Source organism: Nyctibius grandis, chromosome 4 (genome assembly GCF_013368605.1).
Source record: "Nyctibius grandis isolate bNycGra1 chromosome 4, bNycGra1.pri, whole genome shotgun sequence".
NCBI classification, from domain to species: Eukaryota; Metazoa; Chordata; class Aves; order Nyctibiiformes; family Nyctibiidae; genus Nyctibius; species Nyctibius grandis.
In genome coordinates, this window is record NC_090661.1 from 78,804,172 (window position 1) to 78,828,960 (window position 24,789).

Genomic DNA, 24,789 nt, shown 5'->3' on the forward strand with positions numbered 1-24,789 from the left:
TGGACGAATCCTTAGCTTCTTATTTGCCGACATGCCTTAACTTCTTATCTGCCCTATACTTGGCAATAAAACTCAGAAAATGGACCAGAAGGACTGAGTAATGGCCTTGAAAATGACATTTTTCTAAATGTCTGACAGATGAAAACCAATCATTATCTAGATACAGATAGGTCTGATCTACCACAATCTGTTTGGACAGTGTTGAGGAATAGGCAGCTGGGACCAAATGGGACCCGGCTAGGTGTAAGGGTAGGCAGAACTGGGATGCGTTTTGAGCACTGATACAGAGAACAAAAAAGTGAAGTATGGAGGTGCTCCCTGGATGGGGTAGTTGGGTGGTATGCCAGTGCCCTCTCACTGTCACATGTGAACAGGAAGAGGAATCTGTAGCTCCTCCCTGTTGGAAATGGCATCTTATTGATGGCTGTAGGGGCGAAGAGCACTGTGCTCAAGATTACGTGGGTCCATGAGGGCCTGCTGCTTTCTGGTGACTGCCACCGCTGCACTGCCCAGCTGAGGAAGCCTTGAGCCCTTCAGCAATACCTGGAACATCCAGCAAATGGTCAGAATGCCGTTTTGCTGGACACTGTGCACATGAGTACTGAAGGAGCATGTGCTTACCAAGTGGATTTAGGCCATATGTTATCCAATTTCCTGCCCTAGAGTGAGAGGGATTGGTGAACGTCCTCTACTGCATTTTAGTCATTTGGGGAGGTTTAATGAAAATTTACATCTCTCTACCTTAATAAACACAATTAATTATATCCTCTTATGTCTAATTTAGTGAGTCATCTAGATTTAAGAAGATAACTTTAAGAGGAACAGTTTGAGATTGCATGAAGCTTGTTAAAACATAAAATGCTATAATTTTTTTGGGGGGGTTTGTTTGGGTTTTTTTGCCTTTGACTTATTGTACATATTCCAGAAAACAAATGTAATGTTCCTGATGGCTAGAAGTGAGAAAAAATTAATGGGTACGCTGGGCTTTTTACCAGTGGAACGGAGATGGGTTTTCCCAGAATAGGTTAACTGGCATTGTTAAAGCAGCTATATTAAAAATAATCCATAAAATGATTTCTGTATTTGATAAGGTAGTCAGCTGTAATACCACATCGTGTTTGTAGACAGAAGACAGCACTGCTACTTTGATAATAATGCAAGGACCACGTGTGTAATCTGCATGAGCTGAAATATCTGTCAATTTTTCACCTGCCTGCATTGCAGTTTTACTAAGACAGGACTTTAAATGCAGCTTTTTCCTATCTGTACTAAATGCTGAGGTTAAAGAATCTGGAGCCAGTTATTCTTTTCTCTGCCTTTTGAGTGTCAGCCTACAAAAATAAGCATTTCGCTTATAAGAAGGTTAGCAGTGAAGGTACTGCGTGCAGCTCTGCAAAGTGAAAGTTGTTCTTTGCCAGAATCTGAGTAATATAAGTTTGCATGCCGATATTTTCACGGTAGCTAGGTATGTTGCTGTTAGCCTTAAAATAACTGTTGAAAAATCATCACCCATCTCGCTGCACTACCTAATGGAAATTCAGGGCTCTAAGAAGAGGGCATGGTCATTTGCTGTTGCAGTTCTCCTCAGCTAAAATGGAGTGTTGGAGACAAATGACATGTCAAGACAAAATGTGCTCACTAGAGTTAAAAGCCATACCAGTCAAAAAAGCAAGAAGACAAAGGTTAAAGCAGTTGTTTCTGGTTCAGAACCTGAATTGCTGCAGGACCTTTTGAATAAATAATAGCAGTAACAATTATGATTGCATCTTTGGTCCTACTGCTCCAGCAGATATATTTAATCACTTCTGATGTGGTTTCACAGAGTGCAAGAGATTAAATAAGTCATTTTATAAATTGTGAAGAAAGAAATGAAAGATTGGAATGTAGTAAGGGACATTATTTCTAGCTGACCTGATACACTTCGGTATGGTTTTGTACATTTTTTTTTTAAGCAGTCGTAAGTTTTTTTTGTACCTCTTTGCTTCCAGTTACCAGTTGGTAATAGCTACTATCCTGCTAATAAAACTTAATGGTAATTTTACTGTTAAAAATTGCTTCTGTCCCACTTCTCGAAGGTGTTATTAGGGCATCATGTCCATGGCAAAATAGCTTAAATGCTGTCAACTGAAGCACTGTCATCATGTGTGTTTTGTGATTCAAGCTATGCAAGTTCAGATCTGTAAAGATTTTTAATCTTTTCTGTGCTTCTTTGTGTGAAGGAGGATGATTTGACCCAATGCTCAGAATTCAGTAAACAAGAACAAATAACACTAATAAAGTATGTGAACAGCCACAAGTGTATCCTAATGATAAATTGATAATGTAGAAAAATGAACTACCTCATTTTCTTGTCTCTTGCCTTTTCGTCTTACCCTTCTCACTGCTACTCTTCCACTTTTTTTTTATTGAAGGCACCAATATCTGCTTCCTTTCATAATTCATGTTATAGTAAGATGCACAACAATAGTCCAGTGACTTAGATTTCTCTTAAAAATAGGTTGTAAATTCTTTTCAGTATAACTGACTGCATTGCTTCCTGGGTGGGGGAAAAACAAAACAAAACAAAACATTGCAATGAGTGTAGATGTTGCTAGAGAGGGTACACTTAGGAATGCACATTTAGAAATATCAGTCTGTGGGTTTATTCTGCTATGAAGTGTTTTGGACAGATGTTGCTAATAAAATAGGAGTTTTGCATATATTTATGTTTAGTGTTTTTAACAACACTGAAGATCAAATGCTCTACTTGACTGTATGACTGACAACTAGGAACTTAAGCATCTGAACTCAGGGCTTCTTTACTGATGTCTCTGGCATCTGGCAGGTTACTTAACTTTTCTGAATCTAAATCTACACAGAAATTGTCATATTAAATCAGAATCAGCCTGACTTCTTATTCTGTCACCAGTGCTGGTTTTTACTAAATAGTTCAGAGAAAGGCACCTAAGTCCTTGTTCCTGTGTGAAGTGTTCTGTCCTTAGCAAGAGTTTGTTCTTAATCACTTAGAATTGAAAGATGGCTTAAACACTAAAGTATCTATCTTCTAATATTAATATCTTAATATTTCATAAATGTGTTGTTGTAAAAATATTTTCTCCATTGTAAAAGGAAAGTAAACCTTTTGACCCTCACTGTCTCTGTGAAACTGTTATAGACTGAGGCTTTTGGGAAATAAAAACTGTAAATTTTTAGCTGCTTGATTATTTAAAAAGCCATTTAATGTTAATTTAGTTTTCATGGTGTCCTAAAAATAAGAGAATTTTATGCTCCAGGGCACAGTATTAAGGAACTGTAGGTGTGCAGAATAAGTAATAAAGCCATGTTTAAAAGCAGATGAGGTAAGAGACAGCAAACTTTTGCTGATATGACCTCTACTACTGCTTTACCTTTACTGCTGAGTTTGTACCTTTGTTCTTGGAGTTACTCTTATCCTTAAAGGTAAATGACTGTAAAACATCTGAAATAAAGATGGCATGGATGGAAGCAAATACCCAATTGAAAGTTTTGCATGAGGTCAGGATGTAACGTCTGAGCGTCACACAACTTGCAAGAAATGACTGTCTTACAGTTTCTGACAAACCTGGCTGCACAGGCTGCCAAGAAAAGAGTAGCCTCAGAGATAGAGCATGGCAGATCCATGTGATCTTAAGCTCCTTGGGCAGTTTTGTTTGTGGTAAAGGCAATGGGAACATTGTAATCTGGGTCATTTCCAGCTTTAATCAAACTTTTTCGCTCCCCCACAGCAAGTAGGAGTCCTGCCAAAGTCAGTTTGGTTTAGTGCATGGAGATGTGGATAAACAAATGTTTGTCACGCTGCCCTCTCATCCGGTGCATTGGACCTCCATCAAAAAAATCATTTGCTGACAAGAAGTTGAATCAGCTGGCAGTCATCACCCTGGGAAGGAAGGGAGGAGGAAGAGCAGAGCTTAATTAACAATGGAAATTCGCAGCAGGGGAGCATGAAGAGTTGTTTCATGTCACTCTTAAAAGCAGAGGTATAGCAAAAGAAACTTATGCAGGCGAAGTGCTCCTTCTAGGCTCAATCCTACGATAAGCTAAGTGTTCCTAGTTAGGAAACATGCTTAATTTAGGAGTCATCCATACTGCAGATCTTAATGCAATCCTTAAAGATGGGTGACATGTCAAGAGCTGTGCAGCTAAGACCAGAGCACTCCCCATCTTGTGGGATGAAACACCTAATGTTCCTTGAATTAAACCCTGGTTCTTCACACACTGAAACAGGTTCAGTATACCTGCCTCTTTGGCCCTGTCCTGAAGGTATGTATATGAGGGAGTAATTATTCTTGTTCCTATGCAGTCATTTAGTTAATATAGCAAATTTTGGAAGATGAAATAACCTTCTTCCAGTTGAATTCTAAATATAGTTTTGTAGATATTTGAAAGTAAAGTATTTTTTGGGAAAAAAAATAATTAATTAATTGAAAGCATATGTGAAATGAATTTTGGAAAGCTGAGTCCCTGTACCTTATTTTGCTGCTACAGTCCTCTTTGATATGCTGTGCTTTAGAGCCATGAGCAGAGCCTGCATATGTATGTGTATCTGTATGGAGGAGGATGAGAAGGTTCTATGCAGCTATGGCAATCCTGACATTCAGCTTATCTCATCTCCACATGATGAAATTTGAACACAGTGTGGTTTTTTTCTCAAAAGTCACTCAATAATTTAGCATTTAGTCCTGGAAGAAATTTACTTGATCCTTTGTGCTGCTTTCTTATAGAAGGTACCAAGTGCAAGATTGTTTGAAGGCTTTACTTTGAGATTAGCTGGCTTGTCTTTTTTAGTCTCTCCTTGAAGTACAGGTGATGCCCACTGTTACACGGTGTTTCACAAGTCAAAGGTTAGGAAGACAGGGAGAGAAATGTTCTGTTTTAATTTTGTGTTAATAATTTAATTCCATCAGTCTAGATTTGGCATTACTGATGAGGAAATTGCTTGGTTAGACAGTTGGTGTCATCTTAGGACATGTAACTCTCCCCTGCCACCCCCATCATTGTCTGTCTTAACAAGAAAAATATATATCACTGTTTCTGTGTGGACACTGTGTGAAAGACGGAGGCAAACTGGAATCCAGTTCCTCTGCTGTCCCCGGAGATGGCTTCCGCAGTTAAGCAACTAGTTCCTTTCCTGAATTTATAAGTTTTTAAGTGGCCTTCCTGTCATCTGACTAATAAAGGCAGTAATAACTTAAGGAAATTCGACTTGCTCTAATTAATGAAAATAGAAGGAAATGAGATTCTTAAAATTCTCAAGTATATACTGTAGCAGTTTCTAAATCCCTCTGCTGTGCCAAAGCTGTTTAATACAGCCAGGAACTGATCCAAAGCTTAAATCTGGATGAGCAAAAAAGAAATGCCCCAAAAGCAAGTCTGCTGTGCAAAGACACGATGCTTATGCTCTTTTTCCTCTCTGTACGAATGTACAGTCAGTAAAAGACAGGTCACTTTTTTTTTAAATTAAGTATGAGTAGTAGCTATTGTATTTCTCAGAATATTGTCATTTCAAGCTGTAATTTTGAACTTGAAGAATATATCAGCAATTATTATGAGTCAGTGAATTGAAATCAAATGTAGCAAGTTTTTGTACTGGAGGACTTTGGCATGTGAGGTGAGTACTAGTGGAAAAATATGAAAGACAAGTATTTGGAAAAGTATGGTGAAAGGCATGCGAACCCCTAGGTGTGAAGGACTTTCAACATTAACCTGAAAAAGTAGACATGGCTTCTTATTGGGTTTTGCATTCTGATCTAATTTTTTGTGCAATTTGACAAGATGGACCGTCGTAAAGTTTTAAGAATTTGAAACAAAGTGGAAAATTGCTTAGCAAGGGAAGGGGAATGGTTTTGCCACAATTCTCTTAAAATACCATCATTGTGTAGCTCATGAATAAACAGGGTGTTCTAGTGCCTTTGTTTATAGAAACTAGCTTGTGCCTTTTTCCATGCCTTTTGCCTGTATCTGAATTCCTGTTGGGGTGATCTTGAGCATTTTCATTTATGTGAGAAGGCATCCTATAGAGTGGGGAAATGCTGTCTTGCAGCATTTTCAGGTACTGCTTAGGTATTGCTAGTTTGATCAAGCAGAATACGTCAAGTCTGATGCTACTTTACCCTGAATTGAGTACATGGATGTGTATCAGTTTAGTACATAAAGATGAATTTTAATATTGTGAAAGCTATGTGAAGTTCTCTGGTTATTGTTTCTGACAGTTACTAATACTGCTTCTGATGACAAAGGTGGCATGTGTTAGCAGATAATGGACTCATATCCTGTGTAGTTTAAAATCAAACCAAAACCAAACATACCCACAAACAGCCTTGGAAGCCAAACAAATGCTATTAGTTGTTTGTTGGTTTGTTTTGGTTTGGTTTTTTTTTTAGAAGTGAGGTATTATGAATGGGTCAGATGATTCCTCCCCTCTTCACAATTGTATGTTTTCTTGTGGTAACATGCCATGCATACCAGATCTTGCATTTACAAATCTGAGCTTGTGTTTTAAGAACATCACTAGGGAGAGTCTTATGTCTCCATTGATGAAGTCAGACAAAATTTTTCTGTCTATCCCAGAGAGCAGAATTTAACTCTTTTTAAGTCCTGGCACTGTTTTTTAACGCAGGAAAAGAGAGAGAGGGTCAGTGCTTCTTGACGATAAATAAAAGCAAGATCAGCTAAGATAATGAGATTTTTTTTCTTTCTTCACTCTTAAAAAGAAGCGAAAGCAGGTGACAATCAGTAGAAGTTTGTTTATGTGTGGGACTCCTATGTAATCTTTTAGAGGAAGTGTCGCTTCCTGGCACAAGATTTTATTGTGCTTGAGTCCCACGCAGTTTTGATACAATGTCAGTACATGTTTGTCATAAAGATATCCTACTTTGCTTAATATATTGATCTGCTTTTTTCAGCTTCCCTTATGATTCTAATCCTTCTAGTCCAGACTACAAGAAATACTGCAAGTCATATAAATTTAGAATATGCAAGAGGTTGATTTTGATTAATGGAGAAATTATTTTGCTTTTAATAAGCGTCAATGAATTAGGAACACAGCTTAAATTATTATGTGAAAATGTTTGAAATGGAAGCAAAAATGTGCAGCAGACTGCTTTTTTTCTGAAGACAGTGTGTCAGTGACAGGCTTGTCATATGTTTTATTTAAAAATCAGAACAAACCAAAAGCTTACATCCCATACAATCAACTAGAATTATTTGTAACCAATGTATTTTGAATAATTTTTCATAGGGATTTGTCAGGTTAAACATTCTACTTTAAGACTCAGTTCCTTTTCTGGTGCTTATTTTCTGCAACGCCTGCTAATAAAATGGGAGGATTTGCTTGGAGGAGTTTTCCGTACAGTCAAATACTTGTTTAAGTTTGCTTTTGCCTAGACATAACTCCTTTTGTCAAATGCAGGAGCCTCATTCTTTGTCAAGATAAATAAACACAACCCATTAAAGTTGTGGTCCATGTCACTTTTACTAGCTGAAGATTGAGCCCTAAGTGTGTTTGCTTTTTTTAATTCACTTTGCTATTATTGCTTGTGTTGTTAGTAAACTTATTTTGTCACATCTTGTCTTTCCTTCATCTAACACCATGGTAGTTAAAGGTGTCATGTCTTTTCCTAGTAAGAAGCAGAGGAGATAAGCAAAAACTAGGATTTCTTTCTTATTTTCCAGCCTGTCCTTTCTTTAATCTATTTCAAAGGCAGATCCATTCATTTAATCTCATGGTGCTTCTCAGCTTTTTTCTCTTAATTTCAAAGAGACTGGAAGAAACAAATATTGAAACATAAGAAGGAGGACTATAGGAAAGGCAGGTCCTGAAAGTATTAAAACTATCTTTGAGCTTGGCTGTTGTGTTGTCTTGACTAGTGCTGAAAATGGACCAGATTTCAAATAGCTTTTGCACATAATCACTCCCTGTCTTTATTGTGGAGTGTTTGTCCTGTTTGTGAGGGATGGTGGAGCTCTTTAGTTGGTAAGGTTTTGAAGCAGGACCTGTTTTTCTAGTTCTTCTGGTAAGTAAAATCTAGCATACATCTAAAGTAACTAAAATAAAAGACTCCTCTGTCTATTGATCTATTAATACGTGAAAAAACTTGCTATAATGGGTAACAGCAGATAGCTTTGTGGGTCCTTGCTTTTAAGGTTAGATGCTGAAAGTTGCAAATGGATGCAAGCAAAACTTATTTACCAATGAAATGAAATTTCTAAGTCTGAAGGAAGTTTGAGGATAAGAATACAAATCAGTTACACAATGAAATAGGAGCTAGTACATGTAAAAAGATAAGAAACCGCAATAGATTCTGACTTGTCACAGATACCACTCATAATCTTCGTAATATAGAGATGAAACTCTGTATTTTCAGTGTATCTGAAATAACCATTGTATTAGTTTAATATTTTGCTGAATTCATTTTTACCATTCATCCAAAATGATTTCCTACTCAGCGCACAGTGCTATGTTCACTCACATTTTCCTATTAGATTTTTATGCATTAGTGATGCATGTCCCTTCTAATTTAGGGTGTTAGGCATCTACAGTATCAAGGAAATGAATGGTTACCTTGGTTTGGGGAGAGGAAAAGAAAAAAGTAAAACTGTCTTTGTTTTTCTCATTTTAGGATCTACTTACAGTGTGCTGTCCATAATGCCTTCTGACTCTGAAAGCAGCAGTTCTCTGAGTAGCATTGGTGAGTAAAGTATTAATCTAACAACTTGCTGAGCATGTCCTTTGGGAGCTGGGAGAACAGGTTTTTAATGTTGCCTTTTAGAAGGGTAAGGGGATTCTGGTCATAAAATCAAAAAAGTTGAACTATAAGATGTAACCATGCGTCTTCACCAGGAAGAAGGATACCCATTTTGCCTAGTGCAAGTTAAGCCTTTTCATGACTGTATGCAGTTGTTGCCAATAACATCTGTTATATTTGGATACATTAAATGATGTAGCAGTGCTTTGAGTTACTTAGTAAAATTAAGTTAAAATGGCAACATTAGGCTTATACAAGTCTGTGCATATGAAAATATATATAGGCATGCATTTATGTGTATGTATATCTTTATGTAGATGTGAAAATTATAGTCAGAGTCAAAAGCATCATAGAAAATGAAAATATTATTAGCCAAGTTCATAGCCTTTTAAACTTTTGGAAGTGGTTGCAAGCTTTAACCCATTTTTTTTCCGGCGTGCGATGAATTGCTTCGTTTTCTATGTTTTTAAAGTCATTGTGAAAGACAAAATATTAAAAAAAAAAAAATTAGAGGTAAAAGAAACATGGACAAAACACTTCTAACAACAAGATGAACTTGGAATAGCTGTATTAGCTGTCAATTTTCCTGTTCTTTACTTATACGGATAACTTGTGTTCTGAAATCTGTGTAATCTATGTTATCTAAATCTATGCGATTCTGTGTAAAAGTCATTTGCCTTGCATAGGGAATGTAGGCTCGTGCATACTTAAAGTTCCAATATTGTGTCAGGCATCTGTAGATTTCCCTGACGGCACCAGGCAAGTCAGTTGTCTGCTTACCGATGTGGGTGGACATCTGGTGCAGTCATTGAGTTGAACTTTTAACTCCAGCATGCAGGAAGAAGATTTTAGGGTTGACTGAGCTATTTGCTGAAGGTACGGGAAGCTGTGACATGTTAGTTTGATTTTTATCAAGATCATATTTGTGCGCTATTACCTGAAGGAAGGGTGTGATTTAATTTGCTTTGAATAAACTGGGGCTGGAAATAAGAAGAAAAAAGTTCCTAAATTTTTAGGACAACCAGACTCAAAATGGAGCCTTCCAAAGAAGGAAGTTCTTCTAAGGTGAAATCCAGTAAGGTTGTGGAATAACTGGATAAAGTGACGCCTGAGATAGGAGAAGATGCAGGTGGTCCTTTCCACTCCCATGTTCCTGATTTTAAAAAGGAAAGGTACATTTAAACCTTCTTTTTTCTTTTCCTTCAATTTTTGTAACTTTGTGAATTCACTTACTCAATTCTTTGTACCTGACCTTTTATTATTTTGGGAGTAAAGACAGGTAGATGAACAGCTGGTATTTGACATTATGAAGAGAATTTTTACTTTAACAGTAACCACTTGCACCCTACAGATACGTGGCCTCTATTTTCTATTTTATTAATTTTCTGTGGCATAATACCTTACGCAAGTGCGGGATTCCTGTTTCTGAACACTAACATAGAATTTGGCATGTTAGTTCTGAGACATCCGTTATTCCCATATATGAGTCAGAACTGAATTCTTTCCGAACTATGTTTTGTTCATGTGTTAAAATATTGAAGTTCATGATGGTAAAGCTGTGGATGTGGTCTATCTCGATTTCAGTAAGGCGTTTGACACGGTCTCCCACAGCATCCTCGCAGCTAAACTGAGGAAGTGTGGTCTGGATGATCGGGTAGTGAGGTGGATTGTGAACTGGCTGAAGGAAAGAAGTCAGAGAGTGGTGGTCAATGGGACAGAGTCCAGTTGGAGGCCTGTGTCTAGCGGAGGCCCTCAAGGGTCGGTACTGGGACCAGCACTATTCAATATATTCATTAATGACTTGGATGAGGGAATAGAGTGCACTGTCAGCAAGTTCGCTGGTGACACAAAACTGGGAGGAGTGGCTGACACAACAGAAGGCTGCGCAGCCATTCAGAGAGACCTGGACAGGCTGGAGAGTTGGGCGGGGAGAAATTTAATGAGATATAATAAGGGCAAGTGTAGAGTCCTGCATCTGGGCAAGAACAACCCCATGTACCAGTACAAGTTGGGGGCAGACCTGTTGGAGACCAGCGTAGGGGAAAGGGACCTGGGGGTCCTAATGGACAGCAGGATGACCATGAGCCAGCAACGTGCCCTTGTGGCCAAGAAGGCCAATGGCATCCTGGGGTGTATTAGAAGGGGTGTGGTTAGCAGGTCAAGAGAGGTTCTCCTCCCCCTCTACTCTGCCCTGCTGAGGCCGCATCTGGAATATTGTGTCCAGTTCTGGGCCCCTCAGTTCAAGAAGGACAGGGAACTGCTAGAGAGAGTCCAGCGCAGAGCCACGAAGATGATTAAGGGGGTGGAACATCTCCCTTATGAGGAGAGGCTGAGGGAGCTGGGTCTCTTTAGCTTGGAGAAGAGGAGACTGAGGGGGTACCTCGTTAATGTTTATAAATATGTAAAGGGCAAGTGTCATGAGGATGGAGCCAGGCTCTTCTCAGTGACATCCCATGACAGGACAAGGGGCAATGGGTGCAAGCTGGAACACAGGAGGTTCCACATAAATATGAGGAAAAACTTCTTTACGGTGAGGGTGACTGAACACTGGAACAGGCTGCCCAGAGAGGTTGTGGAGTCTCCTTCTCTGGAGACGTTCAAAACCCACCTGGACGCGTTCCTGTGTGATATGGTCTAGGGAATCCTGCTCCAGCAGGGGGATTGGACTAGATGATCTTTCGAGGTCCCTTCCAATCCCTAACATTCTGTGATTCTGAATCCTGTTCTGTGTACTTTATCTAAAGGGCTATCCCTGGAAGTGTTTTATGCCTTTGGTGTGTGCAGTGATCTAAGTTATTTATAACCTAAAAATTAAGTGACCCACTATTAAACAAAACTTGTGTTCTATATTCTCCATAGCTTTGTTTTATTCAAATGATTAAAGTGGGTTAGATACTTAGCATTTAGTACATTAACAGCCAGGGGAATTCTTTGTTTGAAGCTGGCATGTCTGTGTTAGAGTCAGTTATAGACCTGTATTCATGAGTGTCATTTTGTTCCTCGATCATTTTCTCTCCCTCTCATCTCGTCCTGCAAGAGAAAATATTTTTAATATGATCTAATATCAATAGCAAAATTTCTTTGCTTAATAACCAACATATCGTAATAGACATGTTTGCAAGTCACTTCAAAGCTGCAGTCAGATTATTTTAATACTGACTGTTTTGCTGAATGACAAACCATCATAACTGAAACTGTTTGCATGCCAGCTCCACAAAGGCTTCATAGGACTTCCTGAAATGGAATCCCAACAAATACTGAGTTGCTATAGCATTTCAGGAATTTCACATACATCTTCCCTCTGCTTTGTCCCCATCTCACTGGAATACATTTTCACAAGAGAAATTCCGTGCAGTGGAAATGATAAGTTTTGCTTGTGAAATGAATGCATCAGTGAAAAAAGGTAAATAGCTCATGGTTGGGAGACAATGTAAGCTTTGGAATATGTTCAGTTTGACATTTATATTTATATGTACACACACATGTATACAAAGGAATATTTTCATTTCCCCCCTCGCATGGACCTTCCTCATGGAGCAGAAAGAGATTTATTTTATTATTCTTGAGTTCAAAACACTGGTTTTCATTAATATTTAACAATTTTTTATTTCTGGTCTGCCTTGCTTCTGTTTGTCAAGCAGCTCAGAAACACATTTACACATTTGACCTTTTAGAAGAAATGAGAAAGGTATTGAGGCCACTAATTAAGCCCAGATAAAGAAGCAGACAGTGAATCTTAGCATCTTCTAATTAGGAGAGACAATACAATCTTTCATTTATAGTCTTTGGACTCCATAGTTCATAAAAGTAACTAGAGAAGGGTATGTCCATGTGCTTCATCTTTTCTTCTCAACCTTAATCACTCTGGCTATTGTTGGAGGTGGTTTCTGCTGCCAGCAGTACTAATTAAATGGTCTTTTTCTGAAATGCTTCCAAGTAAGCCAGGATGTTGTGAAATTGAGATGATTCTGTATGTTTTACAGCTGTCCTGGGTTTCTGAGTTAATTTATGAAGCTGATGTATATAACAATGGGCTTATTTTCCAGAAAAAGACCATGATCTAAGAATTAAGCTTAAATAGTACTAAGATGACTCTTCTTAAAAAGTAGTTCTAAGAAAACATGGACTCAATCTCAGTCAAATAAGTGAAACATGGTGTTAGGATTTGGAAAGGAAGAGGACAAGATGAGACAACATCATTTTATCACTGTATAAACCCATGGTGTGCCCTAGTCTTGGGTATATTTGTAGTTCTGATTCTCCAATTGAAAGAGAAGAGGGCAGCAAGCATGGAGAGCAGCAGCATGGATGAACAGTTATGGAGCAGCTTTTGTATGGGGAACAACTGGATACGCTGGGGTTTTCTTAGTCTTCAGTAATGTCATGATCCTAATATAGGAGGAGAGGAAGGAGTGATGTAACTGTATAATGTGACTCAGAGAAGAGTTTAGGGCTAGTCTATCCCGAGTACTGTGTTGTCATCCAAGCTTTTTTCTCTTTCCCTGCCTAGATGGGCTTGCAGGGCATGAGAGATGCAGCAAGAATGAACTTCCAGCCTCATGTTCACGTGGTAGAATAAGCAGTTGAGTGGAAGCCAGTTTTCCCACTTGTGTAGCGGCTTTGGAGAAGAAACTCCTATTCATAGGTTTATCTGCCTTGACCATAGGTGTATCTGCCTTTTTGTTCTTTTGTATTTGTATGTGACAGGTCATTGCTCTTTACAGGTTTTTCTTGTGTATTGTCACATAAACCAATTTTGAAGGGTGAGGAAAATATTTACTTTTTTCCCCTTATGCTTTCTTCCTCTTCTTTCCCACGTATCAATAAAGTTCATGCTGTGCATGTAAAATAGGTAGTTTTGATGGTACTCAGGACAAATGCTCACTGTTAATTTCTAAAAGAGGTACAATATAAACTGCTGTAATCCCTGCTTCCCACCATCGTGCTTCAGCCCCACCTTCTTCCCCTCAAAGGAACAAATCCTCATTAAATTGTCACACACTCTCTGTATTTCCTTTCTCTTTGCTCTTGGCTAATAACAAAGATTTTTGTGTGTAAATAGAAGCATCCTTCATCTGCCTGCTCCCCATGCCCGGCAGACTCTCTGAATGAAGCTACAATCCTGCATTTCTGACATCAGAATAATTATTTATGGACATTCAGTGCCTGCCTTGACAAGCATGGAACAACAGTGTCACTTAGGAATTGGATAGAAACCAGTAACAGAGCTATACATGACAGTCACTGGCTAGTCTCCCACTTGACCGGTCATGATAATGGAGAGGAAAAGAACACAGAATAAAGATCCCCTTTTTTTAAAAAAGCACTAGTTTGTATAGTGCACTCAGTCATTTGACATTTACAATTTTGAAGATAAATGCTCACCAAACACTGAGTTGAACTTAAATGACATAGACCTGGACAGCTGGCTCTAGGTGGTCCTGCTTGAACAGGAGTGTTGGACTACATGTTCTTTCTGTATCCCAGCAGATAATTTTCTGGACCTGTAAGGAAAGATAGAAGGCCTGTGTTCTGAAAGATTGTCTGTAGATGATATAATGTCAGCCAAATATCACCCTACTTATACGATACTTCAGCCTGAAACACACTACTGACCTGAGCAGTATGATGCCATGACAGGATTATGGTTTCTGGAATCAAGCCATTTTTTACCTAGTCTAGTACCATAATGAAACTTCAGAGTTTTTGTTTAATGCTTTAAAAATGTGATTCTTTCTCCGATCCTCAATGGACAGTATGTGTATATATATATATAAAAATAAAAGAAATGTTTGTTTAATAGAAGCCAGCAGCTCTCATGCAGGAGTCAGGCTATGGCTCTGAGGATAGCCTGCATTATGCTTTTTCATGATGAGTTTTTAACAGAAAGGCATTGCGTACTCTTCCATTCTTTGAAAATACACTGAGATACTAATGAGAGGACTTTCAGAATGGAAAGACCTTCCATCTTTCCACATGTATAATTTTTCTTTCCACAGATAGATCTTTGCATTGTTGTGATTACAGCTGTCAATCTTGTGTCTTCATTCCACATTGCATATTATCACCTTTATCTTTTAACAGACTACTGTTGTTCCAGCTGTTCAGTTCTTTGCAAATGGTATCACCTTTTTTAGGTCATATGTGTTTTTTCTTGCTCTTCACTGTTCGTATCACATTACTACCTTTTCCTATGGGAATTTACATACGAGCCTGTAACAAACACCACCTTTCGCACTACAATTTTATGACTTTTTCTTGCAGACATAAATCTGGTCTTATATCTGACCCCACCAAGCTTGTCCAACTTTGACTTCAACAGACAGTATTTCCTTGCTTAACACTTTGTTAACTTATCAGCCTGACAGGCTATTTACAGATAGTCTTTCACTAATTGCAATTCAAGTTACTTACTCTGAGGGCCTTAATTCTTACTCCAAAGCAAACATTACCCACCTCCCATCAGATGATAATTCCTTCCCAACAATGTGTAGCCTTTCATTCCCGTTTTCATGTTGGCCATTTTGACAACTATCCTTTTATGTCGTTGTGATTTCAGTTTATTGCTTCACACTTCCTACACCTGTACATAACGAAGTAATTGTTTTCACTGTTTATATGAAGTGGTCAGTGCAGGTGTGGTTTATGAAACTCAGCCAAAGATGAACACCCGTTCCTTGTCTGAAAAAGTGATTTATTTATCCCCCTGCCCCACCCCCAACAGCATGTAGGAATTTCTTGTTGTATTTCTTGGTTTTCTTTTTGCTACCACAAACACAAAATTTAGATTTGGTAAAGATACCTCCGTGGCTAACGCATACTGACAAAGGAACAAGTGACAATATTACACCTGCTGAAAGGCCACAAATGAATGAGAAAACATACTAGGGACACTACCAGTATGCCACATAAGAATCCTCTTCTGCACTGCAGTGATTGCCTTTGACATTCCATCTCCTCACCAATCAGTCTCTCTATTCAGAAGTCATTTTCCTGTAAAATTTGGTCTCAATGATTGAATTAAACCTCTTTTTATAGATTTATTTCCTGTGTAATTTTCTTGTCCTTCGATCTGAAGAGTACATGTTTAGTTTACTGGAACCAAGACTTTTAACTTGGGAAATAAACACCCTCTTCCACAAACTTAAAGAAACTTTACTGTCCTTCTATTTTACTCTGTTCATGAATCATGTAGATATCTCTAGTATTGATCCTTAGTTTCTTTACGTAATTTTCAGTGTTTGTTAGTAACCATCTTCTTTTAAGTAATAAGCACTTTGAATAGCTTTGTTGTATTATCACTGACTTCTATGGTGTCCATTTCCAGGCAGCAGTGGCTTGACATGTAGTCATGCACAGTGTTCTCTCAACTTCGGTCACTTCAGAGGTACCCAAAAATTACTCAGTGGATGTGATGCCCTGTTTTAAAAAAAAACAACAGTACAAACAAAAAAGTTAACTTTGTTGATGTATACTGATGCAGTCTTGGAGGAGGGGGGTGGGGTTTTTTTGTCTGTTTGGGGTGTTTGTTTGTTTGTTTGTTTTAACATTTCCTGTAACGAATCAGTTTGAGTTACTTCTTGGTCTCGTAAGGGTTCTGCATAGATAGGGTTTGAGAACCACTAATGAATAGCTGGTCACTTCATGGTATTTTGTTTGCTGTAGTATCTTCTTAATCTTCGGGAGCTCCCTGGAGGAATTTTTGAAGACTTGGTTGGTCTATAATGATTTGAATGGAAATGTAGCATGTGTGAATATCGACCTCCTGTGCTCCAGATGGCATGTCTGGAACACGGTGTCTTTCACTACTCCCTGAGGGCCTTTATCAGTCTTTGCATTCAGGAAATCCTTCTGGTGTCAGCAATTTTTTTTGGGGGGCTATAAAACAGTATCGTGAGATGATGCTCACAACTCCTCTGCAGGAGAAGATGTGAAGGAGTGAGCGCTGGTGGAGTCTCATCCCCTTGGTCAGTGTGCAGAGGTTGGCCCTAGTTGTTGTCCCCCTTGGGTTCGGGTTGGACACTTCTGTCTAGATTATGCGTTCAGTGTGTGCTTGTAAGCCTGGCAAGTGCAGGGCTTTTCCACCAGGGAGCTCCCGAATATTCAAACCCAGAAGCTTCAGCCATATTTTCCTTGGTCATGGTGACAGATTTTACTCTCTATTGTATTTTAGCTCAGCAAAGTTTTGCAAGGACTTATTGAATTGGCATATCTGGCCTTTTCTCCCCCTTCTTGCTCTTTTGGAGTATTAGGTTGTAGATTTTCTTTCATGTTGATCTTTCTAGAACCACTGTTCAGTTCTCTAAAGTCTTAAACTTACTGAAGTTGAAAGTTTGTTTTACGTGCTGGTGCGTTTGTTTAGCTTGCTATATTCTGCATTAAAACAAATACTGAAGCACTACCCATTCTTTTGTCCTTGCATGTTACGTGATCCTCGCTGCTTTCATAACCTATTAGGTTTTCTGTCTGTCAGATGAAACTGTTTCCACAGTTCATTATTTTACCATTCAATTCCCTTTCCTCAATGTACTGCTGCTTGTTTTTGCTAATGTTTTAATTCACCTTGTGTAATTCTGTTCTGTGCTCTCTGATATTCGAGCCTGCTTCAAAAGATGTGTCAGAAGAAATGTATCTAGATAATAACTTCTGATATGTAATCCTGTTCTAGTCCTCATAAATTATTGAAGGAAGGTAAATATTTTAGCATGCATTTTCCTACAGCAGGCGTAAGTCTTTACTCCTCACTCCTTCCCAAGCTAGGGGAGAAACCCTGGTGACCATTCTTTGCAATACATCTTGCAGATAGTCTTTAACATTTTCTATCATGATTTACAAAGCCATAAAGAAATAATATTCTGAACATCACTGTTGATTTTGGGGTTCTTTTGAAAGCAAGCAGTGAAGGCTTGAGTGTGCATTGAATAGTCTCCTGTTTGTTTGCAAGCAATAATCGGCAGAAATTTATAAGATGAGTTTCAAAAATCATTGTAAAATTCAGGCATTCTGTTAGCTTGTGACAGACTGCCTTTTGAATTAATTAAACCTGTCATACAAGTATATTTCTCAAAGAGTAATGAGTTTCAAAATATGTTAATGGTATTTCTTAAAAGTAGCTGTTTATGCATTGGTACCCATTTGCCCACCTCAACATTATATTGATTCAGCATTGTGGTACATCTTGGTCAGTTTAACAAGTTTCCCAGCAGTGTTTTTCTTACAGCGTTCTTATTTTCTTCAAAAAGTATGCTACCCTATCCCCAAATAATATGAAGCTGAGCAGTGGTTTCTGTGTGGCTGTATTATCTCTTCAATCAGTGATGATTAGAGTGATTATCAAGAATTGTATTTGGTATGTACTGCAATAATGGATCTTTGTGGTTTCTATGAAATCCAGCAATTGGACTATAATTGTGGAAGATATGATTGCTCCAGCTTCTGTTTTTAATGCTTTTCTTTTACACAATATTTGATGGAAATCCTGCAAAATCTTGCTTTAGATAAAGTCAATGTGTACTCAGGACTTAGTGCATGTACTGCATTATGGGGAAAATCAGTTTTGCCCACACGAGGCATCCCTGCTGTCGGCTGTTTCAGGAGTTGGTGGAGCGCTGCTTACCTGGAGACTGGCCAAGGAGGTGACTTCATTCAGTTGGGTTCTCAGAGCCGAAGTGCAGCTCACGTGAAAAATGAGTTGTGAGGCTTACCAAAGCAGATGAATGAGTTGCGCTTGGCAGGACATGTGGTAAATACTTTCTCATAAATCCAGGTTGTCTGAGAAAGCAGGTGAGTTACTGAAAGGTGGCATAATTTGGATAATGGAGATTTAGCCTTTAGGCTTGCACATTTTAAGGCCAGTTTGACTGGTTAAAGTGCAGAAAGGAAGTACTGTTGTGTAAAATATGCAGTCAGATGGAAAAAGAATACAAAGCTGGAAGCACAGGTCACTTCTACTGCATCAGGATGTCAGATGCAATAAGAGGCTTTTAGCATTCAATCATAAAAGCCCCTTTAAAGGAAATCAAGAGTATTGATTTTTTCTGATGAAAAAGGAGTTTAATGAATTTGTCTGTGTGGTTTTTTTTTTTTGAGCACCCACAAATCTGATTTAACATTTATGAGACCTTTTGTACAACTATTGAAAATGTAAGGATGTTAGTAAATCAAGTAAGGATAAACTTTTTTGGTTTCTTTTAAGAATAAGAGGGGGAATATCTGGATCATATTGATCTGTGTTTTTACAGCACTTAAAAGGTGTACATCTCTTGGCTGGTATTATGCATTGACAGCAATATCATTGCATTTGAGATGAAAGTGTTTATTGATGTACTTGTAAAAAGTGACAAGTTAATGAAAAATAACCTTTTCCAGTGCTAAGACGAATGGCTTCACATTAGTCAAGCAAGCTTCTTTCCTAAGGCTAATTAGCCTGTCTTTATTTTAAGTATTCTTGTCTTGATTGGCACAGTTTTGGGACTATGCACAAATGTTCTCCTTGCCTGAAGAAGATTGTCACTGGGATGTTGTCAAAGCTGGGGAGGCGGGGGAAGAGGTGCAGCAGCAGAGGTATAAGTCTTAGCTGCTTTTACTATGTTTTAGATTCCCAGAGCAGCTGTTGCATGCTTGGGTAGGACTTGCGTAGCAGACATTGTCCGTGGGACTGCTGTTGGGGTTAACGCTGATATTAGTGATGGACTAATTAATCCTGTTAATCCAATGCTCTTTCCTCCATGTAAAGCACACCAGCCTTCCTGACTTATCTCCTCCTTCCTCTTGTGCCCCTCGCATCCTGTTCATCTGTTTTGCTTGCAAGCACCCAGGATAACAGATTTTGAACTTCTCTGTAAGGATGAGAAGGGGACTTTTTCAGTGTTACTCATATTCTGATGTGTCAGCTCAAGTAAGAGGATGTGCAGGTTGCCACTGAATTTGCCCAAGACCACGCAGCCTGTCAGTACCTGAATTAGGTTTGTCTGCCTTTACCTTTTCACTTGTTTATGAAATTCCCTGCTCATTGATGTGTCCAGACTATTCCAAATGAATATTCTGATTTTTTTACCTGTCCATTTGTTTTTTTCCCAATTTATTCCCTATATCATGAGCCTAGGATAGTACATTTGTATTATTACTGGTTTCTGTATAATCTTGCCTTAAAAATTATGTAGAATGGTTCTTATTTTAGAAAAAGTAAGGATAACTGCATTTTAAAAGTGTGAGATCTTCAGTCCTTGTGGATGAAGGGGCTCCATCTGGATGGAGGAGTGAAACAAAGTAGTAGGAGTTAAGTCCAAATGCAGCCTCCATTGAGAATTCTTTTGAGCGATGTTTGTGCCTTTCTACAGAATGAAGGCTGTTCCTGCAATTTTTTATTCTTCAGTTTGCTATTAGAGCATTTACATACGTTATTATGCAATACTTAGGTTAAAAGAACAGTCTGTGCTCATAAATTCTCATTACAAAATTACAATAACAGCTGAAAGAAATAAGAACAGAGATCCTATTATTCTAGATGCTGTATGTATGATAGCCCTGACCCTGCGGTTATTTTGGTGTGGGGACTTCAAAGCACAGGTAATTCTACTTAAAAGTTGGTGGGAGTTTTTGCATTCTGCAGTACCTTCCTGGACTGGGTTTAGAGATAAAAAGCCAATCCTTGTAACTCATTAGCATTTGATCAGATGAAATAACTTCCTTTGAAATTCTTTCTTTGAAAAGACAGTGATCAGAGAACATTATTTTACTATTGTATCTTTTGTTTCTTCATTTAAAAAAAAGGCTTAATAAAGGTACATCCTAACATGTTAATACATATGTCAGCAACTTGTTTCAGTTGTATAATTATGCAAACTATTTCTGCAATTTCTCTTTTGGGTAGAAAGTAGTAATCTCCTGTATACATTTAGGCCTTTAACTTTCACATCTGTGACCTATATCTTTGAGTTTCCTCTCATGTGTCTGGGATTAAAATGAGCGGAACTAAAATTACAGTTGAATTAATTGTCAGCATGTTGTGAAACGTAATATACCAGACTCTCATCTCCCAGGTGGAAGAAGACCTCTTTATATTGGTGTAGCTGTCTGAGGAGACAGTAGGCATCATCGTTCATCTCTGATATCAAGAAAGCTGCAAATGAAAAGATCCCACAAAACTCTTTAATGTATGACTGCCCCTTAGAGGAAATTTGATGTGTAGTCCAGTTGCAGTGATTGTAATATGCTAGTTTTAGGCAATATTGTTAAAAATGAAGCCCATTTCTCATGATTTGTTGGCAAGTCAAATCTTTAACTTCATGTACTGGACTGATAAATTGCGATATCTGAAGGCATAGAATTACATTAGAAATAAATGTTGGTGGTAGCACATAGCAGAATAGTATGTCTGTGCTGCTAGATAAAGGAAGAGGAAAAGAGCTCCTGTGCTGTAGCAGTTTCTCTGCTGTCACTGGGGTAAGTTGTTGTGGGTGGAATTTACTTGGTTTTTTTTTTGAAGCCAGAACATGGTTCTTTATTGGAAATAACTTTGTTCTTATGACTTCAGTCACTATGGTAGTTTTGGAGGTCTTTGCAATTGTGACTGTAAACTTGACTTCCCTTTTAGGCAACTTCCAAGTTCATGAGTAAGCAAGGAACCTACTCATGCAAACTTAACTTGCAACACAGACAGGGCCTTTCTGCTAGCATGGGATCTAACTGGACTTATTCTTGTGTCAACTCACTGATGAAAACTTCCATGACTTGTTTCATTCTTGAGCAAGATAACTGCAAGAAAAAATATAGGATCTTTTAAATTAGTGTTAACTTCTTTAGTGAAGTTGTATTGTTCTTTTGAGGAGTTCTCTAACTGCCAGTTATTTCTTTCTCGGTCAGGTACGACTGGTAAACCATCATCTCCACCACCTGTAATAGACACGAGACAGATGAGTGAGAAGCTGGAGACGATACTATATCAGCTCCGTCAGGTAACTCGAGAGAGGGATGAGCTGCGCAAGCGACTTGCACTTTCATCTCCTGGATCAACTTTCGATGACTGCAGGTAAAAATAAAGGAAATGTAACATTTTAATTTAGTTTGCAGCAGTGTTTTCAAGTGTCTTGTCTCCTGCTTGCCTCTAAAGCAGCAAGGATATTGCAGTGCATATACGTTGCTTGTAACCTACCTGCATCCCGGTGACGTGTGTATACATAGATGACCACATCCAGGTTTCTAGGCTGCCTGTTGAATGCCTATTGCTGCTTTTTCCAGCGATTTTGCTGTGGGAATAAGGGCAGTAGGGCTCATCTCTGTGTTGAGAGAAGAAAGCAAACAAGTTGTTTAGGCTTCCCAGGTTATGTTATGGGAAGAGAAGGAAGACAGTGGCTGAAGCATTTGCTGTTTTGAAAGTGAGAGAGGGAAATAGCTCTGAATAATTGGCTGAAGGACAGAAATCAGGAGAGGAAAAAAATCTTAGCTATTCCTGTGCTTCTGCAAGGAGAGACAGGTTTGGACTTCTGCTGAGGGGAGTGTTTTTTAGGAGTTAAGCTTTCTGGTATACATATATTGGGGGACTGTGTAGCATTAAGATGTTGAGAGTAAGAAACTCTTCCACTGAGAAGTTATGGGTGCTGACAAATTAAAATAACACGTGTCCAAAGTCAGTTAATGCCCAGCAGCCTTATGCAGCTCATTCTCATTTGAGGGTTGATGAGGAAGATAGTACTCAGGGAGAGTATGAGTTAATTGTAGGTAAGGTTTTTTTTTTTGTGCAGGAAACAGAATTTGTTTATTTTAGAGGAGTGAAGATCTGCTAATGTTTATAAATGTGACTTTGGGCATGCTGAGCAGGTACTTTTTGCCTGCAGTAAGTACATGTAAGAGAAGTTTTTTGAACCCTGGAAAAAAATTGTCTGTCACTGAATCTGAAATAAGAGCAAAGAGCAGGTTTCCTGGGAGATGTTGCCTAGCTTCTTTGAACTTTAATGTTCTATTTATTGCTGTTTATATCTGTTACTTCATCAGCTCTATCTATATGTGGTCAGGTCGTTAATTGAACTTTTTGTCCTTATGAGATGAGGTCAAGACTTGAACCAGTGAACTGGGATTGAGAGAATCTGGGCATTTTATTCATTCCTTAGCTACCCATATTAATGCCCCCTTCCTCTCCCTGTGAGTTCTGAAGGCTGCTTTAGGAGCATTGTGTTCTATTCGAGCGTCTCCAAGCATTGTGGGGATGGGAGAGGAAAACGTTGTCAAATGTCAACTTTTTTTGCATAGCTTCCAGTTACTTACTTATACAGAGGAACTTCTTGTTTGAAGTCACTAGAGTTTAGGCATTGAGGATTTTATAGTTTACAATTATGTTTTCCATAAGGCAGGATGCTATTAATAAAGTTCTGATGAGTTGTCTTCTAGACTGCCCTAGTTTTTTCTCTTTAATTGTCAAATCAATCTTCCTCTGCCAGTGTAGGATTTGTATGTTGTGGAAATTATAAAAGTTTACAATTTAAAGAACAGCTCATCAAAATAAACATTGTATTTGAGCAGTGCTTGGACAGTGTATGATGATGATAGGGTAGTGAGGTGGATTGTGAACTGGCTGAAGGAAAGAAGCCAGAGAGTGGTGGTCAATGGGACAGAGTCCAGTTGGAGGCCTGTGTCTAGCGGAGTCCCTCAAGGGTCGGTACTGGGACCAGTTCTATTCAATATATTCATTAATGACTTGGATGAGGGAATAGAGTGCACTGTCAGCAAGTTCACTGATGACACAGAACTGGGAGGAATGGCTGACACAACGGAAGGCTGCGCAGCCATTCAGAGAGACCTGGACAGGCTGGAGAGTTGGGCGGAGAGAAATTTAATGAAATATAATAAGGGCAAGTGTAGAGTCCTGCATCTGGGCAAGAACAACCCCATGTACCAGTACAAGTTGGGGGTAGACCTGTTGGAGACCAGCGTAGGGGAAAGGGACCTGGGGGTCCTAGTGGACAACAGGATGACCATGAGCCAGCAGTGTGCCCTTGTGGCCAAGAAGGCCAATGGCATCCTGGGGTGTATTAGAAGGGGTGTGGTTAGCACGTCGAGAGAGGTTCTCGGGGGATTGGACTAGATGATCTTTCGAGGTCCCTTCCAATCCCTAACATTCTGTGATTCTGTGAATGGAGGATGCTGCCTTCCAAACAATTAAATATTTGAAGAGTGGGAAATGAATGAAGATTGTTAGTTGACACTTATTTCCTTCAGTATAAAAGCAACTACTCCTCCCATCCACATACACATCTATGGTTTTTGAAAGCTTGCTGGTATTTTTTTAACTTTGTTTTGCATTCTTTCCTCATATAAAACTAATCTTTAGCCTTCCAGGAGTCAAAGCCGAGACACTGCAAATTGTTACGCTGCAGTGTGAAAGCTGAAAGATCATTATTTAGGTGGTGACTTTTACAACCCAAAAAGTGCTTTTGTTTTCCATCTGTGTATGCTGCTTTAACTGTGGCTGTACCAAACACAGGTGGTGTAGAGGCAAATCTTGACACGTCATGATGGCATGCTTCAAAACAGTTGCAGCTGGCAACACATTCGTAGGCTGAGCTGTGCTTGCTGTGAAGGCTGGCAGTTGCAAAACTGAGAGCTGTTTTTCAAAGCGAGTGTTGACTAAGCCTAGAGCAGTGGAAGAGGAGCCGCAGAAGAGGATTGTGATGTGCTGAATCAGATGAACATGTGTCGTCCTGCTGGACAGGAGTAGGATGGTTCATGCTGTGCTTTTGTCATTTGACAGTGCCTGTGTGTGTGCACGTGCTGTGGTGGTTAAGCAAAGATTTGACCAAATAATTTAGTGCGCTCAAGGTGCACTAGATAGACTTAAACTTCCTATTCTTACTACCTATGTAGTAGTAGAAGGGACCTGCAATACAAATAAAACCCCTGAAGACTGCATTTGAGAAGAGACTGTTTTATGTGTAATCTGTAATTGGTGGTGGTGGTGGAATTGCAATAGTAAATGAAAACATTTTCAAATTGTTGGGTAGGCATTGCCCACAAAATTGGATCTGCTGTTGGC

General features: G+C 38.8%; 1 protein-coding gene across 1 annotated transcript in view; it reads left to right on the forward strand.

The window, feature by feature from the left end:
- Nucleotides 1–24,789, forward strand: part of DLG5 (discs large MAGUK scaffold protein 5) — a 112,016-nt gene that overhangs the window by 31,698 nt on the left and 55,529 nt on the right. Inside the window, exons 2-3 of the mRNA XM_068398432.1 lie at nt 8,637–8,705; nt 21,627–21,792. Of these exons, the coding sequence (XP_068254533.1) occupies nt 8,637–8,705; nt 21,627–21,792 (235 nt within the window). The remainder of the gene's footprint in view (nt 1–8,636; nt 8,706–21,626; nt 21,793–24,789) is intronic.